General features: G+C 34.4%; 2 protein-coding genes across 6 annotated transcripts; both read right to left on the bottom strand.

Annotated features, from left to right (window-relative positions):
- Positions 1-7704: 7704 nt before the first annotated feature.
- Positions 7705-21800, bottom strand: LOC136034036 (gastrula zinc finger protein XlCGF52.1-like). Of its 5 annotated transcripts, none has more exons than XM_065715097.1 (4): positions 21734-21799; positions 18333-18439; positions 14749-14919; positions 7705-9074 (listed from the first exon to the last, which is right to left on the bottom strand). In XM_065715097.1, the coding sequence occupies exons 2-4, from the start codon at positions 18373-18375 to the stop codon at positions 7903-7905; spliced, it is 1386 nt and encodes a 461-aa protein (XP_065571169.1). In that variant the 5' UTR covers positions 18376-18439; positions 21734-21799; the 3' UTR covers positions 7705-7902. The 5 variants fall into 5 exon arrangements, with proteins under 5 accessions (XP_065571169.1, XP_065571171.1, XP_065571170.1 ...); XM_065715099.1 differs by having other exon boundaries at positions 21708-21789; XM_065715098.1 differs by having other exon boundaries at positions 21578-21775.
- A 731-nt stretch (positions 21801-22531) lies between these two features.
- On the bottom strand, positions 22532-23311 carry LOC136033517 (uncharacterized). The gene has a single exon (XM_065714264.1). It carries the CDS (start codon positions 23309-23311, stop codon positions 22532-22534), a length of 780 nt encoding a protein of 259 aa, XP_065570336.1.
- Between the last annotated feature and the right edge of the window lie 3975 nt (positions 23312-27286).

Raw genomic sequence — 27286 nt, 5'->3', positions numbered from 1 at the left:
CACAATGTGTATACTTTTCATACTATTACTACAGTTACAGTAACAAATGACGCTAAGGGTATGAAGGTGGAACTTTAGGGACTGTTTGGGAGGAGTTTCAATCAGACAAAAACCTGTATGCATGTAGGTTTTCAAAAGGGCATATAAGCAATATCATAGACAGTATCACTCTGTAATAGCGAAAAATTTCATTAAAAATTTTAAAGGAGCTTATTCGAAATTAAAAGTTCTGGCACCTTTTTTAAGAGTAAAAAGAGATTGGAGGGCAAGCAATTCTTCTCTCATGCCCGTTCATTTTCCAAACGCATCCATTCAAAATTTTGAGACGACCATTTTGTTCAGTATAGTAGAACGGCTCAGCAACTATGTCTTCAAATCTAGATTTTGTGTGGTAAGAATTTATGCCATCGAAGTTTGTTTTAATAATATTCAGTGATTGGCAAAAAAAATTGTTGTAAAATACACTAATTACATTTTTGTTATTGATCTTTGGCATAAAGAAGAGCTAATTAATTTGAGCGAAAAAAAATCTGATGGTAAAACTCATCTAATTACGGACTTGAAGCAAAACTGAGGTGCGCTTTGATTACGTGAGCTAATTGCCTATAGGCAGTCAGTTTCCCTTTGCACCTTGGCACCGTGGCGTTAACTAGCGATGCAAGGGAATAATGTGACGTAAAGTATGCAAATAATGGACCAAATTTTCCAGATGTTCTGACCATAATCGAAATATAAATTGTAATTTTCAATTTTAAACCTTCTATATTGGATCTCGGACATCGAAATTTTAGACATTCTGAGATTCGGCTGTAACCACTCCGGTTTTTCTATGATGCAGAAAAACTATGGCTTTGGTCCTAATTTTACCGAGTCTCAAAATGTTCGTGCTACTCACTTCCCCCTCCTTCCGGTGCAACGATCCTGCCATTTGGAAAGGAGATAGAATGCAGTATTTACTTGCATCTTCAAACAGCTTAAAGAGTAAGCTATTCTGTCCTGTTTTAACTTTTAATTTACGTTTAGACCAGAGCTAAATCCGACTTCTTTTTTGTGAGAGAAAAACATTTATTATTAAACCAAAACAAAAACAGTAATAACAGCCATCCCAAGAAGTAAAAACTTGTCCGAGGGGGTTGCAAAAACGCATTAAAAAATAATACAGGGCAAAGAAAAAAAAAATTATAAAACCAATACTACGACCTAATCGGCACCACAAGCCTTACAACAAACCAATTCAACAATGCTAATAAAATCATACCCCTTGAGGCTAGAACAAATTGCTGAATTATTTATTTTCACCTCCCCCCTTCAAAAAAACAACAGAACTAAAATTCATACTTAGGAAAAAGGATTTCTTTTATTTCACTCTTGAAAAGAGGAATATCACTATTATTTTTAAACTCTGATCAAGATTATTCCAACTTCTAATCCCCCTACGAAGCACAGAAAACGTCGACTGGGTCGAAACAGTCAATGGAATATTAATCTTTCCAGAAGACCGAGTGTCATAATTGTGGATCATGGATCTCAAAATAACTAAACTGTCAAAACATGAAAGATTTGTGCCCTGGTATAGCATAAAAATAAACAAAAGTGTATAGAACTCTCGTTGTCCAGAGGCTGGTAGTATCCTTATTTCTCGTAGACGTTCCGCTCCAAATCCCGGGGTTGTAGGCCAACCAACAAACGAACAGCGTTGTTTTGAAGAACTCGTATGGGCCGTACAACGGAAGCAAATATACCAAGCCAAACGCTACTACAATACAAAATATATGGATGGACATGTGCAGGGAAAAATGCTTAAGTTGTCTCACTATACCTAAGTTACGAAAATTTTACTCATAGACTGTACATGAGATTTGAATGATAAAATCTCATCAATATAAACCCCTCAGGTACTTAATCAATAAAGTACACTTTAAAATCCCACAATGTGTAACAATTTCTTTAATCCAAGGATAAAAAATGGGAGATCGAGAAAAAATGACAAATTTTGACTTACCATGATTAATCTTAAGCCTATTTACCCTTAACAAAAATTTAACCTATTCACATTGTCTTTCAACGATCAGGAGTAATTCTTCCGTCTTTTACAGCACTGGGAGCCACTTTGTCATCCGCAAATAATGACACAGTTTCATTCTGGAGACTTTTAGTCATGTCACTAACACTAAAACAACAATAATGGATACAATGAGGCATATCATTAATAAACAAAAGGAAAAGAATCAGGCCAATAACAGATCCCTGTGGGACACCACAACTGACTGGGTGTAATTCAGATTTTAAGAAATTAATCTCTACAAACTGGTACCGGTTACTCAGGAAATTCCGTAGAAAATCAAGAGCTTTACCTTGGATCCTAAAAACGTCACACTTATCTAAGATTAGACCATGGTTAAATGTATCAAAAGCCTTCATTAGGTCTAGAAATACTGCACCAACCTTCACTCCTTTGTCTAGGGCCATATTAATAACACTTGTCAAAAATATCAATACATCCTGTCTTCCTTTTCTTCCGGAATTAAAACTGATTAATATTCAAAAATTGAACCTTCTTAAGAAATATGGTTAACCGAGAACTAAAACATTTTTCAATCAGACGAGAAAAATTTGGCAAACTGATATTGGGCAATAATTACCAAGATCATTTCTGTCAACAACTTTATAAACCGGTGTCACTCTTGCATATTTTAAACAATCTGGAAACTCATCTTGTCTGAAACAATCATTGATTAAAGATGTTAGAATGCTAGTCATAGATGGAAAAATGCATTTCAGAATTTTTAGACTCATCAAGTCACTACCAGACGAACTATTATTCATTGCATACATGGTATCCCTTATCTCCTCCACGGTAATCAACTTTAGATATAACGATACACCTATAGGGGGCTGTAAAGTGGAACCAAAAGGTGAGTCCTAGAAATGGGAAAATCGGATCGGCTATTTTTGAACCTACTGAAATAAAATGATTTTGAAACTCATTACAAATCATCTGAAGTTATGGCCTCATTTACTATCACTTCAGATGATAGTATATTAGTACTCTGACCAATAATACTATAGATTATTTGCCAGGTATTCAATGAGTTTTCTTCAGCTTCCTTAAATTTCAAGCTAAAATACCTTTTTTAGTCTCACGGAGAAAATTATTCAAACCATTACGAAAGACACGATATTGTTCTTTATTCTCATCCATAGGTACTAAAGCTTGTAACTTAAACAATGCATCTCTTAAATTTATTTTCCAAAGAAGATCTTGTGTTACCCATGGCTTCTTTCCATTATTTTTTCGCATTTTCATATTCTTAACAACTCCCACTTCTTTAGCCTTTTCCAATAACTTATCATAAAAAAGCGCAAATTTACTATTTACGTCATTTTCCTCTCTAAGCAGGGACATCCAATCAACTTGAACTAAATTAGTATTAACTTTTAGAAGGGGATTTTGTCAAAAATCACAGACCTTTTACTCACGCCAGACTTTACTCACTTATGAGTAAATACCTCAAATTCTGCATAAACACCAAAGTGGTTAGATTTAACCTTTACAACAGCTCCTGAAGATCTAAAAGGTATATTTGAAAATATATTGTCCAAAAGCGTTGCGAAAGTCCTAGAAACTCTAGTCGAAAAGTTAATCGTAGATACTAAAGTCGGAATTTTAATCGTAGGTACTAAACCATAGGACAGGCAAAGATTTAAAAGTTGAGAAGTAACCAAAGACTCGGTATCTAACATGTTGAAAACACCAAGAATGAAACAAGGTTTATTGCTAGATGCCACTTTCGCCAGCTGTTCGTGTAAATTCTCAAAGATTTATTGAATAGAGCTAGAGGAAGACTTGTACACAATGACTAAATATGCATCAACATTATTTAATCCAGCTTCTAGAACTAGTGTTTCAAACACCATTTCATTATATTTGCACGGATCATCACGGATTTTCACGTGCAGATCTTCACGTACATAGGATGCAAGACCCCCGTACTGACGTAGCTCTCGGTTCCGTGTAAACAAAATGTACCCCGGTATATCCAGAAGAGCATATTTATGATCACCCAGCCAAGTCTCCGTTAAAGCTAGAGCATGGATGAAATTAACATTAGCTAAATTAACTAAAAAATCAAAAGTTTTATTAAGGCCTTGGCAAATCAAATGAAAAATCTTAAAATCACGTGATCCACCATGCTGATACCCAAGATCATTAAAATCACAATTAGAAATAAATTTAGTTAACCCCCCTTCAGGGGGGTTCAGAAGCTGGAACAATAAAATCCAGATTTCTATTTCTAATACTTTCAGATTTCTAATCATTAAAGTTTACCCTCTGATTTTCCAAATCCACTATACTATGAGCCCCAAGGGGAATAACAATTTCTCTAACCACTATCTAATGAAGAACTAAATGGTCTGTGGTGTCGAATAGGGCAAATACCAGTCAAGATTAAATACACACTCTCAACTCTTGATATAACAAAAAACAAAAAAAACAATCAACATTCCCTTTTAGCAGCACCTAAGCTAGCTAAACATTACAAAACAACTAAATAAAATATTAAAAACAACTAATTTTTTATAGTTAACATTTACAACTATTATAACGCTTATACATAAGTCTTCTCAGGAAGTTGTCCTTTGTCTAAGAGGTTAGGGGTGGGGCACAGACAAACAAAAGAAAATTCACAATGACGATGGTACAATAAGAGCAAATTTTCTGTTTTTCTGTCAATTCACTTTTGACTCTTAAAAAGGGCATTAAAACTTTCGACTTCTAATCAAACGAACTCCATCCGATCCAAAGTTTATAGAACTACCCGTTCAATAAAAAACAACTTATATGCCACGGGCATAACTTAAAACCCCGTCCCATGAGCTCTGGGAGATTGTATCCGCCCAAAAGACATTATTATCAGATTCATTTTGGGAAAACACCAGGTGGGGGAAGGGTATCTGCCCCCGATCACTTCGAATCTTAAAAAGTGTAAATATAGCTTAAGATTACAAATCCAGTGAACCCCTACAAAGTTTATGTGGCCACCCTTTCTGTAAAAACCTTATATGACCCAGGGCATAACTTACAACCCTTGCCCCGACGGGAATAGGGGTTGTCTTCCTTAATGACATAATTTCTGGACCTTTAAATACGCTGAACAAAATGGCTATCTCAAAATTTTGATTGGATATGCTTGGACAAAAGATGGGAATGTAAGGGGGGATTAGTTCCAGGGCTAGTTCCCCTCCAATCACTTTTGAACATTGAAGGGGGCACTAGCCCCTTCAATTTCCAAAGAAATGAGACAGCAAATGGTCATCTCAAAATATCTATAAGTTACATTTCGGGAAAATACGAGGTGTGGGGCGGAGGGTATCCACTCTCCAATCAGTCTGAATAGGGCACTAAGTTTCTGACTAATAATCCAATGAGCCTCTTCAGAAGTTTATTCGATCACCCTTTGTGTATAAACCTTATATGCCCCAAGGGCATAACTTACAACCCTTGCCCTGAGGGCTATAGGAGGGGAAGGGAGTCTCATCTTCGAAGACATAATTTCAGGACTTTTCAAGTACGTTGAACATAGTGGCTATCTCAAAATTTCGATTGGATGTGTCTTGAGAAATGGTGGGCTTAGGAGGGGTGTTATTTGCCCTCCAATCACTTTCGACTATCAAAAAGAGCACTAACCCTTTTTATTGCCAATCGAGTGAGCCATTTTCGAGGTTTCTACGACGAATCCTTCCATACAAAATGCCCTGGTCTGAAACCAAAAAAGAGAAGTAAATCATACATTGTGCCCACATCGCTTTTTACTTAGGCACCACTATTGCACTGCCAATGATAGTATTTTATTGCTTAGGTTTCATTACAGCCGGTATACTAATCAGAACAAATTCTTGATAGCTGAGATTCTTCCAATTTTCTTTCTTTTTCTCTCTTTCCCCCTGTTTTTTACTTTTAACCTGTTTGCATTTAAATAGTATGTTTGTCTTCCTCCTCCTTACAGGCCATGCGCTTTTGAGGGTATTCATGTCCTGTCTTTGTTGAATGTCTTTATGCTTTGATTGTTGGAACATATCCATGTCTTAGTGGCGCCAATTCATAAAAATGTGGGGGGAAGGATTTTAGGAGGGGGACAAGAACGACCAGTTAGCCATGATAAAATGGAAAATAGCTATGAAATAGGAAAACGAAGGTATTTTTCATTCTAAAGGGGAGGAGCAGTTACCCCCCCCCCACTGTAATTGGTGTCCCATATACATATATTTCTCCTTTTACTCTGCAAGTTAATTTTTTTCTGAGTAAAAATGACCCGTATATCATCCCCTGCAATACCGGCAAAGGAGCCTTTGGGGGAAAGAGTGTATTGTATTGTTGCATGTCTATTGTATTTATGAGTAGATCTTATCTTATAGCCTTAGAGATTAGGATCAAGTTGAGATAATATTTTTAAATTGGATACGAAAAATCAACCATTTTTTTTAACCGTTTGTTACTTGGATCAAATATTTTACTGTAAAATACTATAAGCAAAGATCAAATTTTTCAAGAAAAAATAGAAAAACTCTGAGTCTGTGAGCTCTATGACCCAAATAAGTTAGTCTATCTATCAATATAGTCTATAAGTTAGAAGTTAGTGTTATAGTTTATTTTAAGTTAATTTTATAGTTATAAGTTAGACCATCAACACAGAGTTGATTCAAAAAATTTTAACTTTCAGGACACATTTTTAGCAACAAAAATCATGCCAAAGAAAAGTACCAAACTCTATTGAACTGTATGCAAGTAAAAGAAACCTAAACTCAAGAGAAAAAAGATGGTTTTCATTTGTATGTTGTAAATAACAGAACCAACTGTTTTTTTTTAAATTGCAAATGAGTTGGATATTGTTTTCTTTGGTCAGTCAAAGCGACAACACCTAACAGTGAGAAAGTATGTCATTACAATATTACTTGTATACTATTACAGTAATTTTTTATAAGTCATTACACTTTTTTCTGACTAAGGAGATTATCATAAAGTTGTATCCCAGCTTAGGGCGGAACATTACATAGAATATCTATTGCGGAAATAATTGTTGGCAGAGAACTAGGTAAATAATTTTAAATAAATTTAATGTTTACAAATTACAAGAAAAATGGACTATGTTTCCTGATAATCCATTTTCAAACAGTCAAAAATGAGCAGTATTACTGTAAATTAGGGTAATAGGGTAAATAGGGTAAATTAGGGTATAGGGTATATAATTAGGGTATGTGTATTAGGGTATATGAGCAGAATTGACAAGCGATTTGGCAGAAATAAACTAAGGGAATCTTTTATTTGAATGGACTCCAAGCGGTAAGAATTAAGACGTTCAACCTCATGATGTATAGCTTCCCTAAATGAAATTGACCCTTGTCCAGTTTGTAATCTGAGAGGACCAACTTTCTGAAGTGGTGTTTCCCAAAACTCCCACTGTGTCACAGAAATAAAAAACACATTAGAAATTATAAAAATCCGCCCGATTATATCTCGTATTAACACTGAGATTACAGGTAAAAAAACAAAAACAAAAAGGAGACCGTCAGCATCGATAACCATGAAAAAGAGTAAATCGATACTTCAGAACGAGCTGCCGTCTCCGAAACCTAAAGCAAGCAGAAAAAGTAATAAATTCAGCCAAACAACATGGAGAGATAAACCTAAAAAAAAGAGCCAAATTAGGATATTGGATGATTTTATTCACCCTGCTCGAAACATTCGACAAGAAAAAGAATAAAAAAATACACAACGAAGACGGAAAAAGGTTTTCATATGTGGTGCAGACAAAAAAAATTCCTGGGAAACAATTAAGTACCCAGAAAAGTTTTTTTCTAGCATGAATTCTTTGACAATTTTGACATGAATTTATTACACTCCTAAATACTAACGTATAAAGAAGGTTTTTCCTCAAAATGACTTCTTTGATGATAAGATAACTCAAAACTTGAACTAAAACAGTTTTCACATATCTCGCATTCGAAAGGCTTTTTTTTAGTATGAGTTTTTTGATGATCAGATAGGTGATGTTTATGGCGAAAAGCTTTCCCACATATAGGACATGCGAAAGGCTTTTCTCCAGTATGAGTTTTCTTATGACGATATAAACTGTCTTTAACAGTAAAACATTTCTTACATATATCACATTCGAAAGGCTTATCTCCAGTATGAATTTTTTTATGACGATATAAACTATCACGAACAGTAAAACTTTTCTTACATATATCACACTCGAAAGGTTTTACTCCAGTATGAGTTTTTTGATGATAAGAAAAACTGGACTTCGAAATAAAATGCTTGTCACATACATCACATTCGATAAGTTTTTCTCTAGTATGGGTTCTTTGATGATTAGATAGGTGGTGTTTTTGGCTGAACTTTTTTCCACATTTATCACATTCGAAAGGTTTTTCTCTAGTATGAGTTCTTTGGTGACTGGATAGGTGCTGCTTTTGGCGGAACCTTTTCTCACATCTATGACATTCGTAAGGTTTTTCTCCAGTATGAGTTTTTTTATGGTCAGATAAACCTGGACTTGAATTAAAACCTTTCTCACAAATATCACATTTGAAAGGTTTTTCTCCAGAATGAGTTTTTCTATGATTATATAAACCGGAATCTGAAGTAAAACGTTTGTCACATGTATCACATTCAAAAGGTTTTTCTCCAGTATGAGCTCTTTGATGGTTAGATAAGTGGTGCTTTTGGCGGAACCTTTTCTCACATCTATCACATTTGAAAGGCTCTTCTTCGGTACGAGCTTTTTTATGACGACATAAACTGTCACTAACAATAAAACGTTTCTTACATATATCGAATTCGAAAGGTTTTTCGTCAGTATGAAAAACCTCCTGTTTTTCTACATCATTCTCAGCAATTACATAATTTGAACTAGATATCTCATTTTGACAATTCAAATTCATTTCATTTTTTACGTATATTTCCGTAAGGCCTGGCATGCTAGGTTTTCTGCTATCATTCTTGTTTTCTTGTTTTCTGCTTTTTCTTGTATTCTTATTTTCTTGTTTTCTGCTATCATTATCATACAACGCTGCAACAGGGAGAACTAAGATAATATAAAATTCAAGAAAAATGAATTACAAATTCTCATTTTCTAAGTCCTTCTTACATTTGTTATACTAATTTTTAATTATTAAATTATTTCATTATTCATTATTTAATTCATTATTTATTATTTTTATCCATTATTATTTATCCATTATTATTTATTCATTATTTATTATTTTATTCATTATTTAATGAGCGGCGGTCTATACTGTGTTTGTAAATATTTCTAGTTATCCATGCAGCTTTACTTCGTCTGTTCCACTGATCTGTTAGTCTATTTTATTATACTGTTTTTCTTTGTTATATTAGATTTATTGTGCTTGCCATTGTTGAGTTACGTGTACTTTTGTTTTTGCTTTGTTTATTAATTTTTTCTCTGTACTCCACTGTTTATACTTTTTTATATTTGTGGGTAATAAATATTATTATTATTATTTTATAAATTATTTTATTATATTAAATTATTAAATTAATTAATTTGTGTAAAATAATTAATTTAATAAATTAATTAATTTTATTAATTAAGTTTGCTGATATTAGTGTGGTGTTGCATTACGGCAGGGACAACTAAAATAAAATAACATTCACTTAAATACATTACCCAGTATTCCCCCTCCCATTTTGTTAAAATGATCATCAGTTTTTTGTTTTCTTTTCTTTTTTTTTTGTTTCGCTTTCCTTTTTTGTAGCTTATTTATCTAATTTATTTATTTATTTGATGATAAGTGAAATATTTTAAAGAAATGGATCGTATTTGATGTCAGCTATGCCTTGGCCATTGTGGCCTATTTTTTTTAGATGATGAATGACAGTTTATAGTATTGTTTTAGTCTTATATATGTATCGTCTATATATATATATATATATATATATATATATATATATATATATATATATATATATATATATATATATATATATATATATCTATATATATAAAAATAAGTTGTCTGTCTGTCTGTGGATGTGTGGATGGATGTGTCAGGTGACGTCACCTGAAAAAACTGGATCAGGTGACGTCAAAACTGAAAAAACTAAAAAAAGGCAAAAACTACAAAAAAAACTAAAAACTAATAAAAAAAATAAAAAAGCTAAAAAACTAAAAAAACTATAAAGGTAAAAACCAATAAAAAACTAAAAAAAAACTGAAAAAACTAAAAAAAGGCAAAAACTACAAAAAAAAACTAAAAACTAATAAAAAAAGTAAAAAAGCTAAAAAACTAAAAAAACTAAAAAACTAAAAAAAGGTAAAAAACTAAAAAAAATAAAAAATAAAAAAAAACTAAAAAAAAGGAAAAAACTGAAAAATAAGCTAAAATAAAGGTAAAAACCAATAAAAAACTAAAAAGAAAAAAAGGAAAAAACTAATAAATGACGACACTCAAAGAGAAAGCGACCAGGACAAAAGGAATGTTCGATTAGCAATCAACAAAGCACCGGGACACAGGGAGTATAAATGACGACCAGGACATAAGTAAAAAAAAAAAACTATCTATATATATAAAAATAAGTTGTCAAACTAAAAAAAGGCAAAAACTACAAAAAAAACTAAAAACTAATAAAAAAGCTAAAAAACTAAAAAAACTAAAAAAAAGGCAAAAACTACAAAAAAAACTAAAAACTAATAAAAAAAATAAAAAAGCTAAAAAACTAAAAAAACTAAAAAAACTAAAAAAAGGTAAAAAACTAAAAAAACTAAAAACTAAAAAAAACTAAAAAAAAGGAAAAAACTGAAAAATAAGCTAAAATAAAGGTAAAAACCAATAAAAAACTAAAAAAAAACTGAAAAAACTAAAAAAAGGCAAAAACTACAAAAAAACTAAAAACTAATAAAAAAAGGAAAAAACTGAAAAATAAGCTAACATAAAGGTAAAAACCAATAAAAAACTAAAAAGAAAAAAAGGAAAAAACTAAAAAAAAATTTCATCTAAAAAACTAAAAAAAACTAAAAAAGGTAAAAACTAAAAGAACTAAAAAAGAAAAAAATAAATGACGACACTCAAAGAGAAAGCGACCAGGACAAAAGGAATGTTCGATTAGCAATCAACAAAGCACCGAGACATAGGGAGTATAAATGACGACCAGGACATAAGTAAAAAAAAAAATTAACAAAACTAAAAAGAAGGTAAAAACTACAAAAAAACTAAAAAGAAAAAAAAACTAAAAACTAATAAAAAAACTGAAAAATCTAAAAATCTAAATAAACTAAAAAAGAAAAAAAAGGAAAAAAATAAAGGAGAAAAACAAAACTAAAAAACGAATGTATATACAGACCGGGACACCGGGATACAAATGACGACCGGGACACAGGGAATATAAATGACGACCGGGACACAGGGACACAACTACAACGGGGACACCGGAGGAAACAGGGGGATGTAAATGACGACCGGGACACCGGGACAGGGAATGGTCGATTAGCAATCACCATCAACAAAGCTCAAGGGCAATCATTAGAATCATGAGGTATAGATCTGAATACAGATTGTTTTCCCATGGACCATTATATGTTGCATGTTCAAGAGTCGGTAAACCTGACAATCTATTTATATGCAAAGACAATGGGACAGCAAAGAATGTTGTATATTCGCAAGTTTTACGTAGTTAAAACCATATATATATATATCTATCTATATTCACAGGTGGGACATAGGGACACAACTACAATGGCGCGTAACTATTATGGCGCGTAACGACTTACGCGCGCGCGGGGGCTTGGGGGGGGCGCGAAGCGCCCCCACCAACTAGGTGTTGGGGTGGCGCGAAGCGCCACCCCAACAGCTAGTATATATATATATATATATATATATATATATATATATATATATATATATATATATATATATATATATATATATATATATATATATATATATATATATATATATATATATTCATCTTTATTATTTTTATATATTTTTAAGCCCTTTTTTATTTGGTACAAAACTCAATTTTTATAATTATTAACAACAAAATTATTAAAACTTCAATTTTAAAGACTTTCAAACTTGGTAGTTTATTTACAATAGGCCAGTTTCATCGAACTATTCTTTAATCCTTTTTTATTCAGTAATTTATAATTCTTAAGCATCAGGCTGTACATCAATTTACCTAAAATTGGGTTGTTTTAAAATTATCGCTGTACTATAATACTACTATATTGACAACCTACCTTTGTCAATTAACGTAGTTTCTTCAAACAGAATAAGTATATTTATATAATATTTTTATATATTTTGTTATACTGTGTAGCATTTAAATAATTCCACATTATGTATAAATAGCTAGTCAAGGATATCCAAAGCAACCAATGATTTATGTTAAAACGAAATAACAGATTTCTGATAAAGCACTTTTTAGTAAAATCTTCCAAACGTCCGTTTCATACTTTCCAAACATCATAGTAGTAGAAAGGAGGTACAATGATGCAATTTCTTGTCTTTTTTTTTCACCAGAAATCTGTGAACTTTAATTATTTAAATAATTCCACATTATGTATAAATAGCTAGTCAAGGATATCCAAAGCAATCAATGATTTATGTTAAAACGAAAGAACAGATTTCTGATAAAGCGCTTTTTAGTAAAATCTTCCAAACGTCCGTTTCATATTTTCCAAACATCATAGTAGTAGAAAGGAGGTACAATGATGCAATTTCTTGCTTTTTTTACCACCAGAAATGTGTGAACTTTAATTATTTAAATAATTCCACGTTATGTATAAATAGCTAGTCAAGGATATCCAAAGCAATCAATGATTTATGTTAAAACGAAATAACAGATTTCTGATAAAGCGCTTTTTAATAAAATCTTCCAAACGTCCGTTTCATTTTTTCTCAAACATCATAGTAGTAGAAAGGAGGTACAATGATGCAATTTCCTGCCTTTTTACCACCAGAAATCTGTGAACTTAATTTTGTGTGTGTAAAAATGAAGCGCTTTAAGGCAATCATAAAGCTAATAAGATAAACTTCACTAGTTGTAAGAAAAACAAGAGCTTATTCTACCCACCTAGTTTCATCCCAATCTCTCCACTCTAAGCGTTTACCAAGATTTCTGGTTTTTTCCCACTCTAACTCCTTCCAATGTAACCAGATATGGTCGAGATTTAAAAAAACAGCTCTGAGACATGAGTTCCTTCTAATTATTAAATTCAAAAATACCTCACGAACGGTCACCCGCTCTTAAGTTAAAAATACCTCAATTTTTCAAATTTTTCCGAATTAACCGCCCCCCACTCCCTCCCAGATGGTCAAATCGGGGAAACGACTATTTTTAATTTAATCTGGTCTGGTCCCTGGTCCCTGATACGCCTGCCAATTTTCATCATCTTAGCACATCCGGAAGCACCAAACTCGCCAAAGCATTGGACCCCCCCAACTCCCCCAAAGAGAGCGGATCCGGTTATGTTAATCACGTATCTAGGACTTGTGCTTATTCCTCCCACCAAGTTTCATCCCAATCTCTCCACTCTAAGCGTTTTCTGAGATTTCCAGTCCACTCCCAACTCCTCCCCCCAATGAAACTAGATCCGGTCGGGATTTAAAATAAGAGGTCTGAGTTACGATGCCCTTCTAAATATCAAATTTCATTGATATCCAATCACTCGTTCGTAAGTAAAAAATACCTCATTTTTTGATAATTTTTCTGAATTAACCCCCCCCCCCCCCCAACTGTCCCAAAGAGAGTGGATTCGTTCCGGTTATGTCAATCACGTATCTACGATTTGTGCTTAATTTTCCCACCAAGTTTCATCCCGATCCCTCCACTCTAAGCGTTTTCTAAGATTTCAGGTTTCCCCTCCAACTCTCCCTAATGTTACCGGTACCGGTCGGGATTTAAAATAAGAGCTCTGATGCATTATATCCTTCTAAATATCAAATTTCAGTAAGATCCGACCACCCGTTTGTAAGCTAAAATACATCATTTTTTCTTTTTTTTTATTAACCCCCCCCCCCCCAGATGGTCGAATTGGTGAAACTAATATTTCTAATTTAATCTGGTCTGATTCCTGATACGCCTGCCAAATGTCATCGTCCTAGCTTATCTGGAAGTGCCCAAACTAGCAAAACCAGGACAGCCCAAAAGATCAACAGAATTTGCAATCGCTATATGTCACTTGGTAAATATCAAGTGCCATAAAAATGCCAATCAAGTCTCAAGAAATTCATTCGCCTATAAAATGTTTTTTTATGCTACATGCAGTAATTATGGTAACTGTAAAAAAAACCATCCAAGGGCTGGATGTTGCCAAGAAGGACACGTTATTGATGCAGCTTCATTGGATGCAATCTGCTTTCTATTTTATAGCTAGAAATAGAGAAAATACAAAATTTCGTATCTTAAAAACCAATAAAATCCGCGAACATTATTTATAAAACGCCCGCCTTTTCAATTGAAGTCAGCGTACTCAAATACAACAACTAATTCTTTTTATAACATAGCTCGAAATAGAGGAAATACAAAATTTCATATATTAAAAAACGAAACAATCGGGGACCATTATTTATTAAATGCTTCTTTCAATTGAAGTCAACACACTCAAATACAGCAAACACCTACCTATGACGACCTGCCCAGCTTAAAAGGAAGTTTAAGATGCAATATTTCATTTTGGACATGTAAAAACGCAGAAAAAGATCATGACATCTCAAGCATACCTTTGTCCCTATCAACATTCGACTCCTGTTTAAGAAAGTCAGCATTATGTTGACAATATATAGATGTGTTAGGAGATCCAGCAAAAAGATTGGTTTCACGTTCCATAGATAACATGGGTTGTGCATTTCCAAAAAGATCTTCATCATCATTTGAAGATGTATCTTCAGCTTCTACGAAATTGGAGTAAAAATAACATAAACAAGCTCATAACAAAATGTCTGTTACTGATAAAAAACATTTAGAATGTCACAGAATTTTTATATGTAACCTCATGGATGAGTGAAGGTGGATTGATCTTCCTGACATCTAGAAATTTCGTAATATAAAAGAAGAAGAAGAGAGGAGGCCTCAGAAAAGATGATTAAAAAAAAAATCAAGCAAGGTTAGGATGATAATGTCTAATTATCACAAGTTCAGTTAAAAAGTTTCCTTATGATGGTTGAAAAAAAGTTGCTTCCCAGTAAAGAGCAAACCATCACCCACAACAACAAAAAGTTTTAGACTCGTTCTGAAAAAAAAATTCTGGTCAGACAAATTTGGAATTTCAAGTTTTTTAGCAACACATGGGTGACTATAATAACTGGCAGGAATGGTGAATTTTATTACGGGTTATATTAAAAATAAATGCTTCTAAGGAAAACAAACTTACAAGAATAAAAAAAAATTAAACCTCTGAAAATTGGCACCAAATGTGAATGAAAAGAGCACTATTGGAATTACCATCATCTAGATTCCTCACTAGAAGTTTTAGCCACTGCTATAAGACTACATACAAGATATTTACAGTCCAAACCCACCTCTCTCTTCAAAAAAAGGAAAATCATGTTTATATTGTTGATATATTCATTTTTTTAGCAATTAATAAGCTTTTGCTCTGGGCCAATTCGTTGTGTTTATTTTAGAGTCGAACTCCTAGAATAGACTCCTCTAATAGTTTATCTGAGAAATGTCTTAGATAATATATCTTCTTTATAGTTCATGGTTGGACCCACAGTTGCAACTATGTAAAGATCCTTGGTAAATAGTGAACAAAAATTTGAAACTGTATTTTCTTCGAAATTGTCCAGTGAAAGCCCTTTTCCAATAAATGCTGATTCAGAAATACCAACCACTATTTGGTCTATTTTATTTGAAAAAAGCGAGTAATTTTAAGGTAAACAACCTCTTGAAAGTAAAACAAACTATTCCTGCATAGAAGATTTGAACACCCCATGATCACTGCCTAACTAAAATGGTATAAATTATATGCTTTTAAAGAGTAAAATCAGTATCTAGACTACTTTCATACTGTAGAATAAATAGTTGAGGAACTTAGAGAATAAGCGACAATTTAATAAATACAAGTCTGATAAATTTGAGATAGGAAGGACTTGACCAAAGTTGAAATGCATGACATACTTTACAAAATTTATGCTATTTTCAAATAGTTTCTATAATTTCTGTTACTTCTCAACAGTAGAAAAAAGGCATAAAACTTTCAGTTAAATAAAGTTGAATAAAGTTGAACACTTAACGTTAAGAAAAACAAGTCTATTGTTTGAATTAAAAGCGCCAAACGAGTCACTTGTACATACAAATTGACACTAACTTGGAATTGACATTCTGAACGATGTGAACTTGATGATATGTTACTTGTTTACATTTGATAGAGAACTAGTTTTGGACCACAAGGATTCTCTTGGTTAAAGTTCCGAGCGTTCCATGGATGAAGGATGACAGATTGCCAAAGATTATCCTTTTTGGCCAACCCTCAAGGGCTAAACGAAAAGCAAGTCGTCCACGGTTGGGATGGGAGGATATCATTGAGAAAAGTTTAAGGGAAATGAGAACTTCCTGGGAGGATGTAAAGAGGGAGGCTTTGAATAGACTGCGACACAGGAGGAGCGTGCGTAGCTGTGCTTTCCTCAGGCAGCTTGGTGTTGTAGTGAGTTTGTATGTCACTTGGTATTAATCAAGTGACATATAGCAATCACAAATTCTGTTGGTCTGTCGGTTGGTATGTCTGTCTGTCCTTGTTTTGCTAGTTTAGACACTTCCAGATAAGCTAGGACAATGAAATTTGACAGGTGTATCAGGTACCAGACCAGATTAAATTAGAAATAATCGTTTCCCCCGATTCGACCATCTGGGGAGAGTGGGGGGACGGTTAATTTAAAAAATTAGAAAAAATGAGGTATTTTTAACTTACAAATGGGTGATTGGATCTTAGTGAAATTTTATATTTAGAAGGATATCATGTCTCAGAGCTCTCATTAGAAATCCGAACCGGATCCGGTGACATTGGAGGAAGTTGTAGGGGGAAGCCTAAAATCTTGGAAAACACTTAGAGTGGAGGAATCAGGATGAAACTTGGTGAAAAAACTAAGCAGAAGCCCCAGATACATAATTGAAATAACCAGGGAGTTGGAGGGAGGGTTAATTCTGAAAAATTAGGAAAAATATAGCATTTTTAACTGACAAAGGGGTGGTTAATTCTTAATGAAATTTCATATTTAGCAGGATCTCATAACTCATATCTCTTATTTTAAATCCTGACCTGATCCAGTATCATTGGGAGGAGTTGGGAGGGGGAACCGGAAATCTTGGAAAGGGCTTAGAGTGGAAAGATCAGGATGAAACTTGGTGGGAAAAATAAGCACAAGTCCAAGAAACATGACTGACAAAACTGGGCCGGACCTACTCTCTTTAGGGGAGGGGGGGTAATTTGGAAAAACTAGAAAAAATGAGGTATTTGTAACTTACAAATGGGTGATCAGATCTTAAAGTAATTTGATATTTAGAAGGACCTTGTGTCTCAGAGCTCTCATTTTAAATCCCCACTGGCATTAAGGCTCTGATTTTCCTTTTAAAACAATCTATTGATTCTGAGAATTTTGCTAGAGCTCATGCCATATGAGCTGTTGGCTCTTGGCTCTTCAAAGCTCATCACAAGTTCCATATGAGCTCTTAGCTCTTGTTAGTAGTAGTAGTAATTCTCTTGGGGGATCTTCAATTGCAAGATTTTCTCTGGATAAACCCTGGCTCTTTTATTTGCAAGGTATAATTGGGGATGGACCTAGATCTCCTCCCTATTTTAAGTGAGAGATGACACATATATTTTTAAATATTAACAAAATTAGTAGTCTACATCCCCTTAGTGTCCAAACATCCCCTGAGTATATGCTCTCTCTTTCTAAAACGTGTTTACCAGCTTTTTCAGCACTCTTCAACACTTATTTGGTCAACACATAGCCTACAGAACCATTAGAATAAAACATTAGCTTTACCATTAGAATAAACAATAACCCTCATTTTAGAAACTTTGACCATAAATGTCTTGTCTTTTCTTTAGTCATTCTGGATTAACTTAAAATCACACTCCACAAATGTAATTGAAAAGCATCATTAGGAAGACCAAAGTTTGACAATTTTCTTTAAAAAAAATCTTCCTAACAAAGAGTAATTAGTTTTCATAGTTTAATTATTCTACTTTTCAAGTAAAAGCAACAAAATAAGAAGGAGAATGTAGTGACAGTACAGATTTTTGAGCAAAAGTAGCACAAACAAGTAGCAAATTGGCTTAACTGCCTGTAATACCAATTACCTTGCTTAACAGCAGTTATGCCAAAGAGCTCAAGTTGCTCCATATTTCTTAGATTGAGTCAAATACAGAGTCAGTTTCTCTTGACTGTTCCAGGGAATCAGAAATCCCTAAAACCAAAATAATTAATTAATTACAAAGGATAAAACAAGAACAAAAACTTAAATTTATTGACAGCTCGTTTTTTACATTTATAAACAGAAATAAAAATAAGTCTTATTGTAAATGGATTAGATTTTTTGGTCCATGCCAGAAGGACATATTGCATCTAGAAAATCTTTGTTTCTAGAAAAAATTTATAGCTTTACAATGAAAAAGTTGAAAGGAAAACAACAATTTTTAAACAGGTCTCATTATAAGAAGCACTCAGTGCCAATGCACTGTAAAGTAAAGAGAAAAAGGGGGCGAATGTATTTTTTTTCTTTTCAACAAGGCACTGAAGGGGCTGATTCGATTTGAAAATTATAAGTTCTAGTGCCCATTCCAAGTGTCAAAAGTGATTAGAGGCCAACCCACACAACCTTTCCCAAAAATACACCTGATCAAAATTTTGCAATAGCCATTTTGTTCAGCATCCTTGAAAGGTCCAGTAACTTTGCCTTTGGGGATAAACTAACTCTATATAGCCCTATGTGGACGCCGGTTTCAAAAGAATATTTCCCTTGCAGGGATATATATCATAAGTTAGAACTTTCCGAGAATGTTTTGGGGCCATTTGCTCAGAATAAATAGCTCTTCTGAAATTACAAACATATGTTTTTATTAGTAATAAATATATTCAACTTACAAATTAACTTGCATAACAACTATACTCATATATTTTTATTTTGTATATGAGGGGGCTTACCCTCTTGTCAATACCTTGTTCTTTACAGTAAAGTTCAAATTTTGTTCCAATTCTTTAAGAATTACCCCTGAATCACAAAGGCCATTTAATTAGAATAAATAGCTCTTTTGAAATTACTAAAAATATTTTAGCATAAAGAGTGAGGTATTGAGGAGGAGACAAACCCATCATATATGCAATAATTTCTGTGTGTTTTAAGTTTTAATCTTGCTCCTTACTTTCAGTTGAAAAAACTTGTTTTTTTATTTAATTTCTCTATGTTTTTTAGTTAATGCAGGTTTGATTTTGGCTCACCACACATAAATAACTAAAATGAAATTGGCATATTAAATTTACTTTTTCCGGCTAAATGGCTCACTCAAAGTTTTGATTGGATGATTTTGAGAAAGAAAGGGGGGAGGGGACCTAGTTGACCCTCAATTTTTTGGTTACTTAAAAAGTCCACTAGAATGTTTGATTTTATTTACAAGTGTTTTTATTAGTAATAAATAAATAACTTACATTACAAACTTCTATACTTGTATATTTTTATTATGTATATGAGGGAGCTAGCCCCCTTGTTGATACCTCACTCTTTATACTAAAGTTCATATTTTGTTCCAATTCCTTAAGAATAACCCCTGAATGACAAATGCCATTTAATTAGAATAAATAGGTCTTATGAAACTACTAAAAATACTTTAGCATAAAGAGCAAGGTATTGAAGAGAGGACAAACCCCCTCATATACATAATTATTTCTGTTTGTTTTGAGTTTAATGTTGCTCCTTACTTTCAGTTGAAAAAATTCTTTTTTTTATTTAATTTCTCATTGTATTTTTTTAAAGTACTGGAAAATCTAGCACCCCCTTCATGGAAATTCTCTTTCCCATGATAAATTCCTCTATGGAAAGTTCTTCTCATGTAACCCATGACCCTCCTCCCCATCAACAGAAAACAATTACCACGAAAACATCAGTATACTTTACAACAACCAATACTAGGCTATACATAAACAATAGGCAAAGTTCAAAACTTACAGTCCTTCCCCCAGGGACTATAGAGGATTAAGTCATCCTCAAAAACATAGTTATTAGATTTTTTGACTATGCTGAATAAAATAGCTATCTCAAAATTTTGATCTGGTGACTTTGGGAAAAAATGATCAAGGGAGGGGGGCCTAGTTACTCTCCAATTTTGTATTCACTTAAACGGGGCACTAGAATTTTTCATTTCCATTAGAATGAGCCCTCTTGCAACATTCTAAAGCTACTGGGTTGATACAATCACCCCTGAAAAAAAAATATAAACATTCATCTGTGATCTTTCTTCTGGCAAAAAATATAAAACTCTATACTTTTAGAAATAGGATGAAACTTCTGTAGTACTGTTCTCTGATAAACTAATTTTATTTTTATTAAAATTCTATGACTTTTTGGGGTTATTTTCCCTTTTTTGAAAACGAGGAAAATTTTATTAGGCTTGGAACATTTGATGGGTAAGACTAAACTTGATGAAACTTATATATTTAAAATCTGCATAAAAATCCAATTCTTTTGGTGCATATTTAGTATCAAAAATCTGTTGTTTTTTTTTAGTTTGGTTACTAATGAGCTGGGTTGCTCTTTACTGCAACCCAGTTTGCTGCTGCAAACTGGTTGTTAGCAAACTGGTTGTTAGCAAACTGCAAATTGCAACCAGTTTGTTACTGCAAAGTATTTGAAAATTATGTAAACATTATATGACTATATAGTTGTAAATGGATGATGTTTAGGACTAGACCAGTTAGACTAGACCTAGCTAGCTAGACCAATGACTGACTACAATCTCTGAAAACATCTGGTTTTTCAATATTTGACATTAGACAAAGTTACCTGTACACCCTAACTTGAGTAGGGTTTTCAGCTACCAGGTTTGAAGCATGTTTTAAATGGGTTTGTCAGAAATTTTTTCTATGTTCTCTAAGTTCACCCCCAGCAAAACATCAAGGCATTTTTATCTTATGGGTTCCAACTGTGTTGGACATGGTTTCTTCAAGTAATGTGCTAGAATAGCATGGTGGAACACAGGTTCTGAGCAGACATTTGCTGTGTGAAACATGGCACTTAAGACAATAATCTACACAACCCATATTGAACAAGATGTTAGGTGTGAGTGGCCTGAAATCAATACCATGTTTAGCACTCATTATTCTGTTTTAAAACACTTGTCTTTGATTGAATTGGCCCAAGGTTGACTGTGTCTGGGATTCATTTATTTTATTCTAACTTAAAGACCCTATGTAGAAGATTAGACAGCATTTTTGGACCAAGCTTAAGATGAGTCATGATCTATGGTCAAGAATAGGCTCCCCTGCTGTGTATTAGTAAATTGGAAAATTAGCGTGAGTGTTTTTTTTATGGTTAAAATATGCAATCTAATACTTGTTAAGAAAGTTTTGAACCAGTCTGAAGTAATCAGATTATCAGACATCCCGCACGTTCAGTGTTAATATCACAAGATTTAATGTTTCCATTGGTCATCTTCCGAAGTTTGAAATAATTGAAAACACACTCTGAAGGATTAAAGAATTGTTCAACCTCAATCTTTTGTTTAGGATTTCGCACATGCGCAAATTTTGAAATAGCACAAATGCTTTTACTTTTGCCTAATCAAAATTTATTCTTTCTGCTAAAAATATCGCATATTTAAAGTTGAAATAATTATTCATTAAGATAGACTATATTGTACTAACCACTTACTCTGTTACTTCTCAAGTTTAATAAAATTAATAATTTTATAGTTTTTATTGCAAATTTTATTTGTTCTTGAAATTAGTTTTATTCCGTCAACTCGGGCCCAAAAACGGCAGGTGACCTCTCGTTCTGAAGCTTTCTTTTTTTGTGTTTAATCCATCAGGGACAGAATATGAAAGGTTGAGTCATGGTCTATTGAGACATGTGAGGAACGTGGGACAGCAGGCCAGTGATCACTTCTTTTAATGTAATAATTAATATAGCATTAATTTTTTTTTAATAGCATTTTGGTGATAGTATTTTTTGTATTTTTCTTCATTTTGTAATTTTGTTATTTTGCAATTTAGCATTAATTGTATTTTTTTTTGTAATAGTATTTTTTGTGGTAGAATTATTAATTTTAGTTAAAACCAATTAAATGACTTGTTTGGTGGTTTTGAATGAATTAATAAAATTGTTTTTGTTAACATAAAATATTTAATTTTTTCAGCTTAAAGTATGAAGTTCTTTTTGCTTTAGAAAAGAAACAAAAGCTACAAAAGTAATTAAAAAGAGCATAAATGTTGAGAAGTATGTCTAGCATTCAAGCTTTAGTAAAACCTGTCGTGTCCTGTCTTTATGAAGTTTTCATCTATTCTTACCTTAGACCTTAGATCCTCCTGTGCCGCCAGAGGCACCCAGGGCATCCACGAAGAGCCGCCAGTCATCCCGCATGTGCGCCGCTGCCCAAACATCTTCCCACTGGGGCTGGATCGTCGTGTGGATGTTGGACAAATCCCGTTGGTAGGTGCAACGCAGCGTGTTCTTGGGTTTACCTCTCCTGAGAGTTACCTGGGGTTGCCACTCTAGGATCAGCCTAGGGATCCTGTCTTCCTTCATACGGATCACGTGCCCAAGGTAACGCCATCTACGTTGCCGGATGACGTCTGTGACCCTGGGCTGGCCTGAGATAGAGCGGACTATCTGGTTTGTGACGTGATCCCTCCAGTCGATGTTCAGGATCCTCCGAAGGCAGTTGTTTTCGAAGGCTAGGATCCGTCTTTCTTGTTGCTGATTCAACTTCCAGCACTCACTGCTGTAGAGAAGTGCAGAAAGGACGTTGCTATTAAATAGTCTCAATTTCAGCTTCAGGGAATACTTTCTCGATCGCCATACTGGCTTAAGTCGGTTAAAAGCTCCACTGGCTTGCCCAATCCTCTGCTGCACTTCTCGCTCACTTGATCCTGAGTTCTCCACAGTATTGCCGAGGTACCTGAACTCCACGACCTGCTCGATGGCTGAATCTCCGCATTTCATGTCCAGAGGGGAATCGGTTGTTGCAATACTCTTTGTCTTCACCGTGTTGATCTTGAGTCCAAGTCGGCTAGCATTTTCAGGGATAGTATTAAGAAGATCCTGGAGTTTGGCCTTGTTCCTCTCCATCAAGGCAATATCGTTAGCAAAATCCAGGTCGGCTAGCTTTTTGGCTTCTCCAATTTGGATGCCAAATCCTGTACAATCACGAAGTACGTAATCAATAACGAGGACAAAGAGTAACGGAGAAAGGACACAACCCTGTTTTACGCCGGACTTGATACGGAAATATCTGGTGTTCCAATCTTGGGTCCGAACACAGCATTCTGTGTTTTCATACAATGCAACAATTAGGGACACTATTTTTCAGGGATTCCATAGTACCGCAAGATTTTCCAAAGCGAGTCTTGATCGATGGAGTCGAACGCTTTTTTGAAGTCCAAGAAAATCAGATACATTTTTTGTCTCCATTCATTGGACTCCTCGATCATCATTCGTAGCATATAGATGAGGTCAATGCAGGAACGGTACGGCCGGAAGCCATGCTGTTCGTCCCGCAAGTGACTATCGAGGGCTGTCTGAATGCGCCGGAGAATAATCTGTGCGAAGAGTTTACCCGGAGTCGAAATGAGACTAATGCCCCTCCAGTTGTCACATTTTGTCGCGTCACCTTTCTTAAAAAGTTTGATGAGCGTACTTTTTGTCCAATTATCAGGTACTTTCTCAGACTTCCAAATGCTAGCAAAGAGTGTCAGCCACACAGTCATACAGACGTTAAGTGATGCTTTTATCATCTCAGCTGATATTTTGTCTGTACCTGCAGCTCTACCATTTTTCAGCTTGCAGGCTGCTTGACTGATTTCTACATCAGACGGTTCTTCGGTGCTGATTTGGAGGTTCAAACAGGGGGTTACGGGGATGTCAGGCGGATCCAGAGGGCGGGGTCTGTTCAGAACCTTTTCGAAATGCAAGGCCCATACTTCGGCGATTTCCGATGGGTCTGTGACAGTTTTGCCACTCGCATCCTTGACTGGTCCGTTTACGTTTCGGCTTTTCCCCACGATTTCGTTAGTAATCTTGTATACGGCTCTGGAGTCACCTCGTTTTGCCGCTTCCTCCGCCATGGCAGCTTTTTCCTCCAGAAGGTTGCGCTTGTCCCCCCTTGCACTTCTTTTGACTAGTTTATCCAGATCTCTGTACAGTTGGTTCTTTAGGACTGTGTCGTTGTATTCACCACCATTAAGAAGCTGCTGTTTTAGGTTGCGTCGGTCACCAATCAGGTTCCATGTCCTCTCGGATAGCCATTGGTCTTTGGGCCTCTTGGCATACCCAACCGTAGCAGCAGCCGTTTGGCTGTAAACCTCCTTGATGGTGTTCTAGGTCGACTCCAGACTGGTGTCAGTGTCATCATCAAGGGCGAGGGCTTCGAACTTGTTAGAGAGTGTAAGGGCAAACACATTTCGTATTTCCGGAGTGGAAAGCTTTGCAGAGTCGAAGGCGGGGCTTGCCTTGGGACTGGTCTTCGGTGCAGCCTTTAACTTCAATGATATCCTGGCTATTGGATTTCAAAAAGCGTGTCTGGGGGCGGTCCAAGGTCGTCGTCGTAGGGGTGTCCGGGGATGGTCCATGGTCGGTATCACGTTGGGCAATCATATCACACAAATTGGGAAAAAAACTTTGGCTCATTTTGGATGTTTCTATAGCATAGCTTTCTTCTAGGGGCAGGCTGCTTGGCCACCGCCAAACCCTCCTCCTTTATCCAGGCTTGGGACTATTCGACAGTTGTCATTCCAATGGGGCTCTTTCAATTTGTAATTGGTGCCAATTTCGAGAGTGTTCCTGTTTTTTTCCAATTTTTATCAGTCTGTTTTCCTTAGAAGCTTTTACTGTTTATGTAAACCAAAATAATAGTTTCTTTAGCCTTGTGTTACCAATCAACTTGAAAAGGTAAATTACTCTGACTACACAGTTTTTTTTTTCAAATACAAGTTAAGTTTTTAAAGCCATATACCCCCACGGACTCTTTTCCTCAAATATATTGGAACCAAATTTGAAATTTTTGAAAAATGGCCATTTCCAAAATAAACTTTCCTTTCCCCTAAAAATTTCAAAAATTTTATTCTTTTTTTCCATCGCACATTGTATCAAAAGAGATGTCGCAACAACTTCAAAATGAGCTCATTTGATGAGAAATTGAAAGCTTTAGCTCTGTATTTAAAGCTCAAAGTTATCAACGGGCAGTCAGCTCCCAACCCATCCCCCCAAACCCACACCATTTTACCCCATATGTTTCCGACCGAAACTATGAGACAGTCTAAAAAGTTAAATTATGGAAACATTTGGAAACGAAGGTTCAGTTAGCCATGGGTCACTTTTTATTTTAGACAATTTACTTAAATACTACAGGCGCGTTTAGTGTAATTTTTAGGCTCCTTAAATTGTTTTTCAATTATTTATTACTTTGTTCAAATTGGAAGATTAAAAATTGCAGTACTGAGCATATGTTTATAAGATGACAATAGCAAACGGATCGTTTCATTTGAGGTGGTATCGTATGATAATAAACACCCAATTATTTTTCATGTATAAACAATGCATCATTCTGGCTCTGAGTATGTCGGGGTCCATTTTTTCTTTCTAACTTGATAATATACTTCTTAAGGCTTAAGAATATTCCTTCATATGTAAAAAATGACGTGGACACAGCGTATCATTGATTTTTTGTTTTTTTTTACAAAAGTATTTTGTACAGAAAGTTTTTCAAGGAAACTTTTCTTCGAATGAAGATCAAAAGCTCTAGTTTCCTATTGTAATGTAAAAAAAATGATCGGAGCGCAACCTTCCCCTCGCTCTTCTTCTATTAAGATAGGCTAGACTGAACTAACCAAGTACTTTATTATTTCTAATAAAATTTAATGACCCCTCTCATCCAATGCACCAGAAATCATCTGTGAGTCGGAAATAATTATTCTATTCTGCATAAATATAATATGTTTTAATTGTAGTACTTTATTTTATCTGCTGATGATATACATTGATCTATATGATCAAAATATTCAGTATTTTTGTCTAGTTCCTCACTTTTTAATAAGAAGATTTTTATTTGTTTGTCATAGCAAGGCAGTCCAGTTTTTTGTAAAAAATACCTAGGGCATATAAACGGGGATGATAGATCAAGAAAAAACGAAATTCTACGGAGGTGCCATAACTTTTTGAAAGTATTGGCCCCTGATGCACCTAAAAGTTTACCCCATAACCTCACACGCTTAAAGAAAATTAAAGTATTCTCTTCTCAAATTTTCATGAATACTGCTATAAAGCCATACTTTCAACAGCTGCCTCTTTTTCTTTTTAAAGAACATGGCCTTAGTGAACTAAAAAATCGGTTGCGAAACTTGCTTCAGGTGGACGGGGTGAAAGAATTCTAAAACGAGGTCCCAGGGAATGTAGAATCATTATGGTTTGGCGTTAGCAATTGAAAGGGATGCTAAATCACAGACCTTGTTAGACAAAACTCGAGCAGTTCCTTAAGTCTTAAGCGTATAGATCAGCCACGCCTTCATTGAAAGAGTGTTTTCTGTTATGAATGTTGTCGAGTGCAAAATTCGAAACGGGATCCAGCTGAAAATGCTTAACTCTACTGTGGGCATCCAACTTTGGCTAAATTGCCCTTGAAAGTATTGTTGGGACCTCGATCTTACGCCGGCTATGCTAAATAGATTTGGTAATGACATGTATAATGACATAAAGAAAAACAACCAATGAGAATGAAAATGAAGAAAACATTACTAGGAATAATAATTTCTATAGGACTAAATAAAACATCTTAGGATTAAATTTCTTAGAAAATGTATATTTTCTTTCTTTGTCGCCGAAATTTTATAATGATCTTGAATACTAGTCAAAAATGAATACTATATTTGATTAAAAAGTGTGCAAAACTAATTAAAATTTCATTATAAGGGAAAATAAAATAAAATAATAATTTTCAAGGTTGATAACCTTGCCAAGCTGATTGTTGCTTCATTTGTATGTTTTCGGCTTCTGTTTCTTAGTCCTAAAAAAAAATCTAAGAACATCGTTTCTGGCCTGCAATTTTATAGA

This window comes from Artemia franciscana, chromosome 12 (assembly GCF_032884065.1).
Source record: "Artemia franciscana chromosome 12, ASM3288406v1, whole genome shotgun sequence".
Taxonomy (NCBI): Eukaryota; Metazoa; Arthropoda; class Branchiopoda; order Anostraca; family Artemiidae; genus Artemia; species Artemia franciscana.
Note: the sequence above shows the minus strand (reverse complement) of the source record. Positions and strands in the feature narration are given on the sequence as shown.

Bases quoted from the DNA above. Each gene is read 5' to 3' on its own strand.
- LOC136034036 (XM_065715097.1), bottom strand. From the start codon at position 18,375: ATGGAGCAACTTGAGCTCTTTGGCATAACTGCTGTTAAGCAAG. The intron at 14,920-18,332 runs GTAATTGGTATT...CCAATTTCGTAG, and splicing joins CATAACTGCTGTTAAGCAAG to AAGCTGAAGATACATCTTCA. The intron at 9,075-14,748 runs GTATGCTTGAGA...TCCCTGTTGCAG, and splicing joins GAATGTTGATAGGGACAAAG to CGTTGTATGATAATGATAGC.
- LOC136033517 (XM_065714264.1), bottom strand. From the start codon at position 23,311: ATGGAGAGGAACAAGGCCAAACTCCAGGATCTTCTTAATACTATCCCT.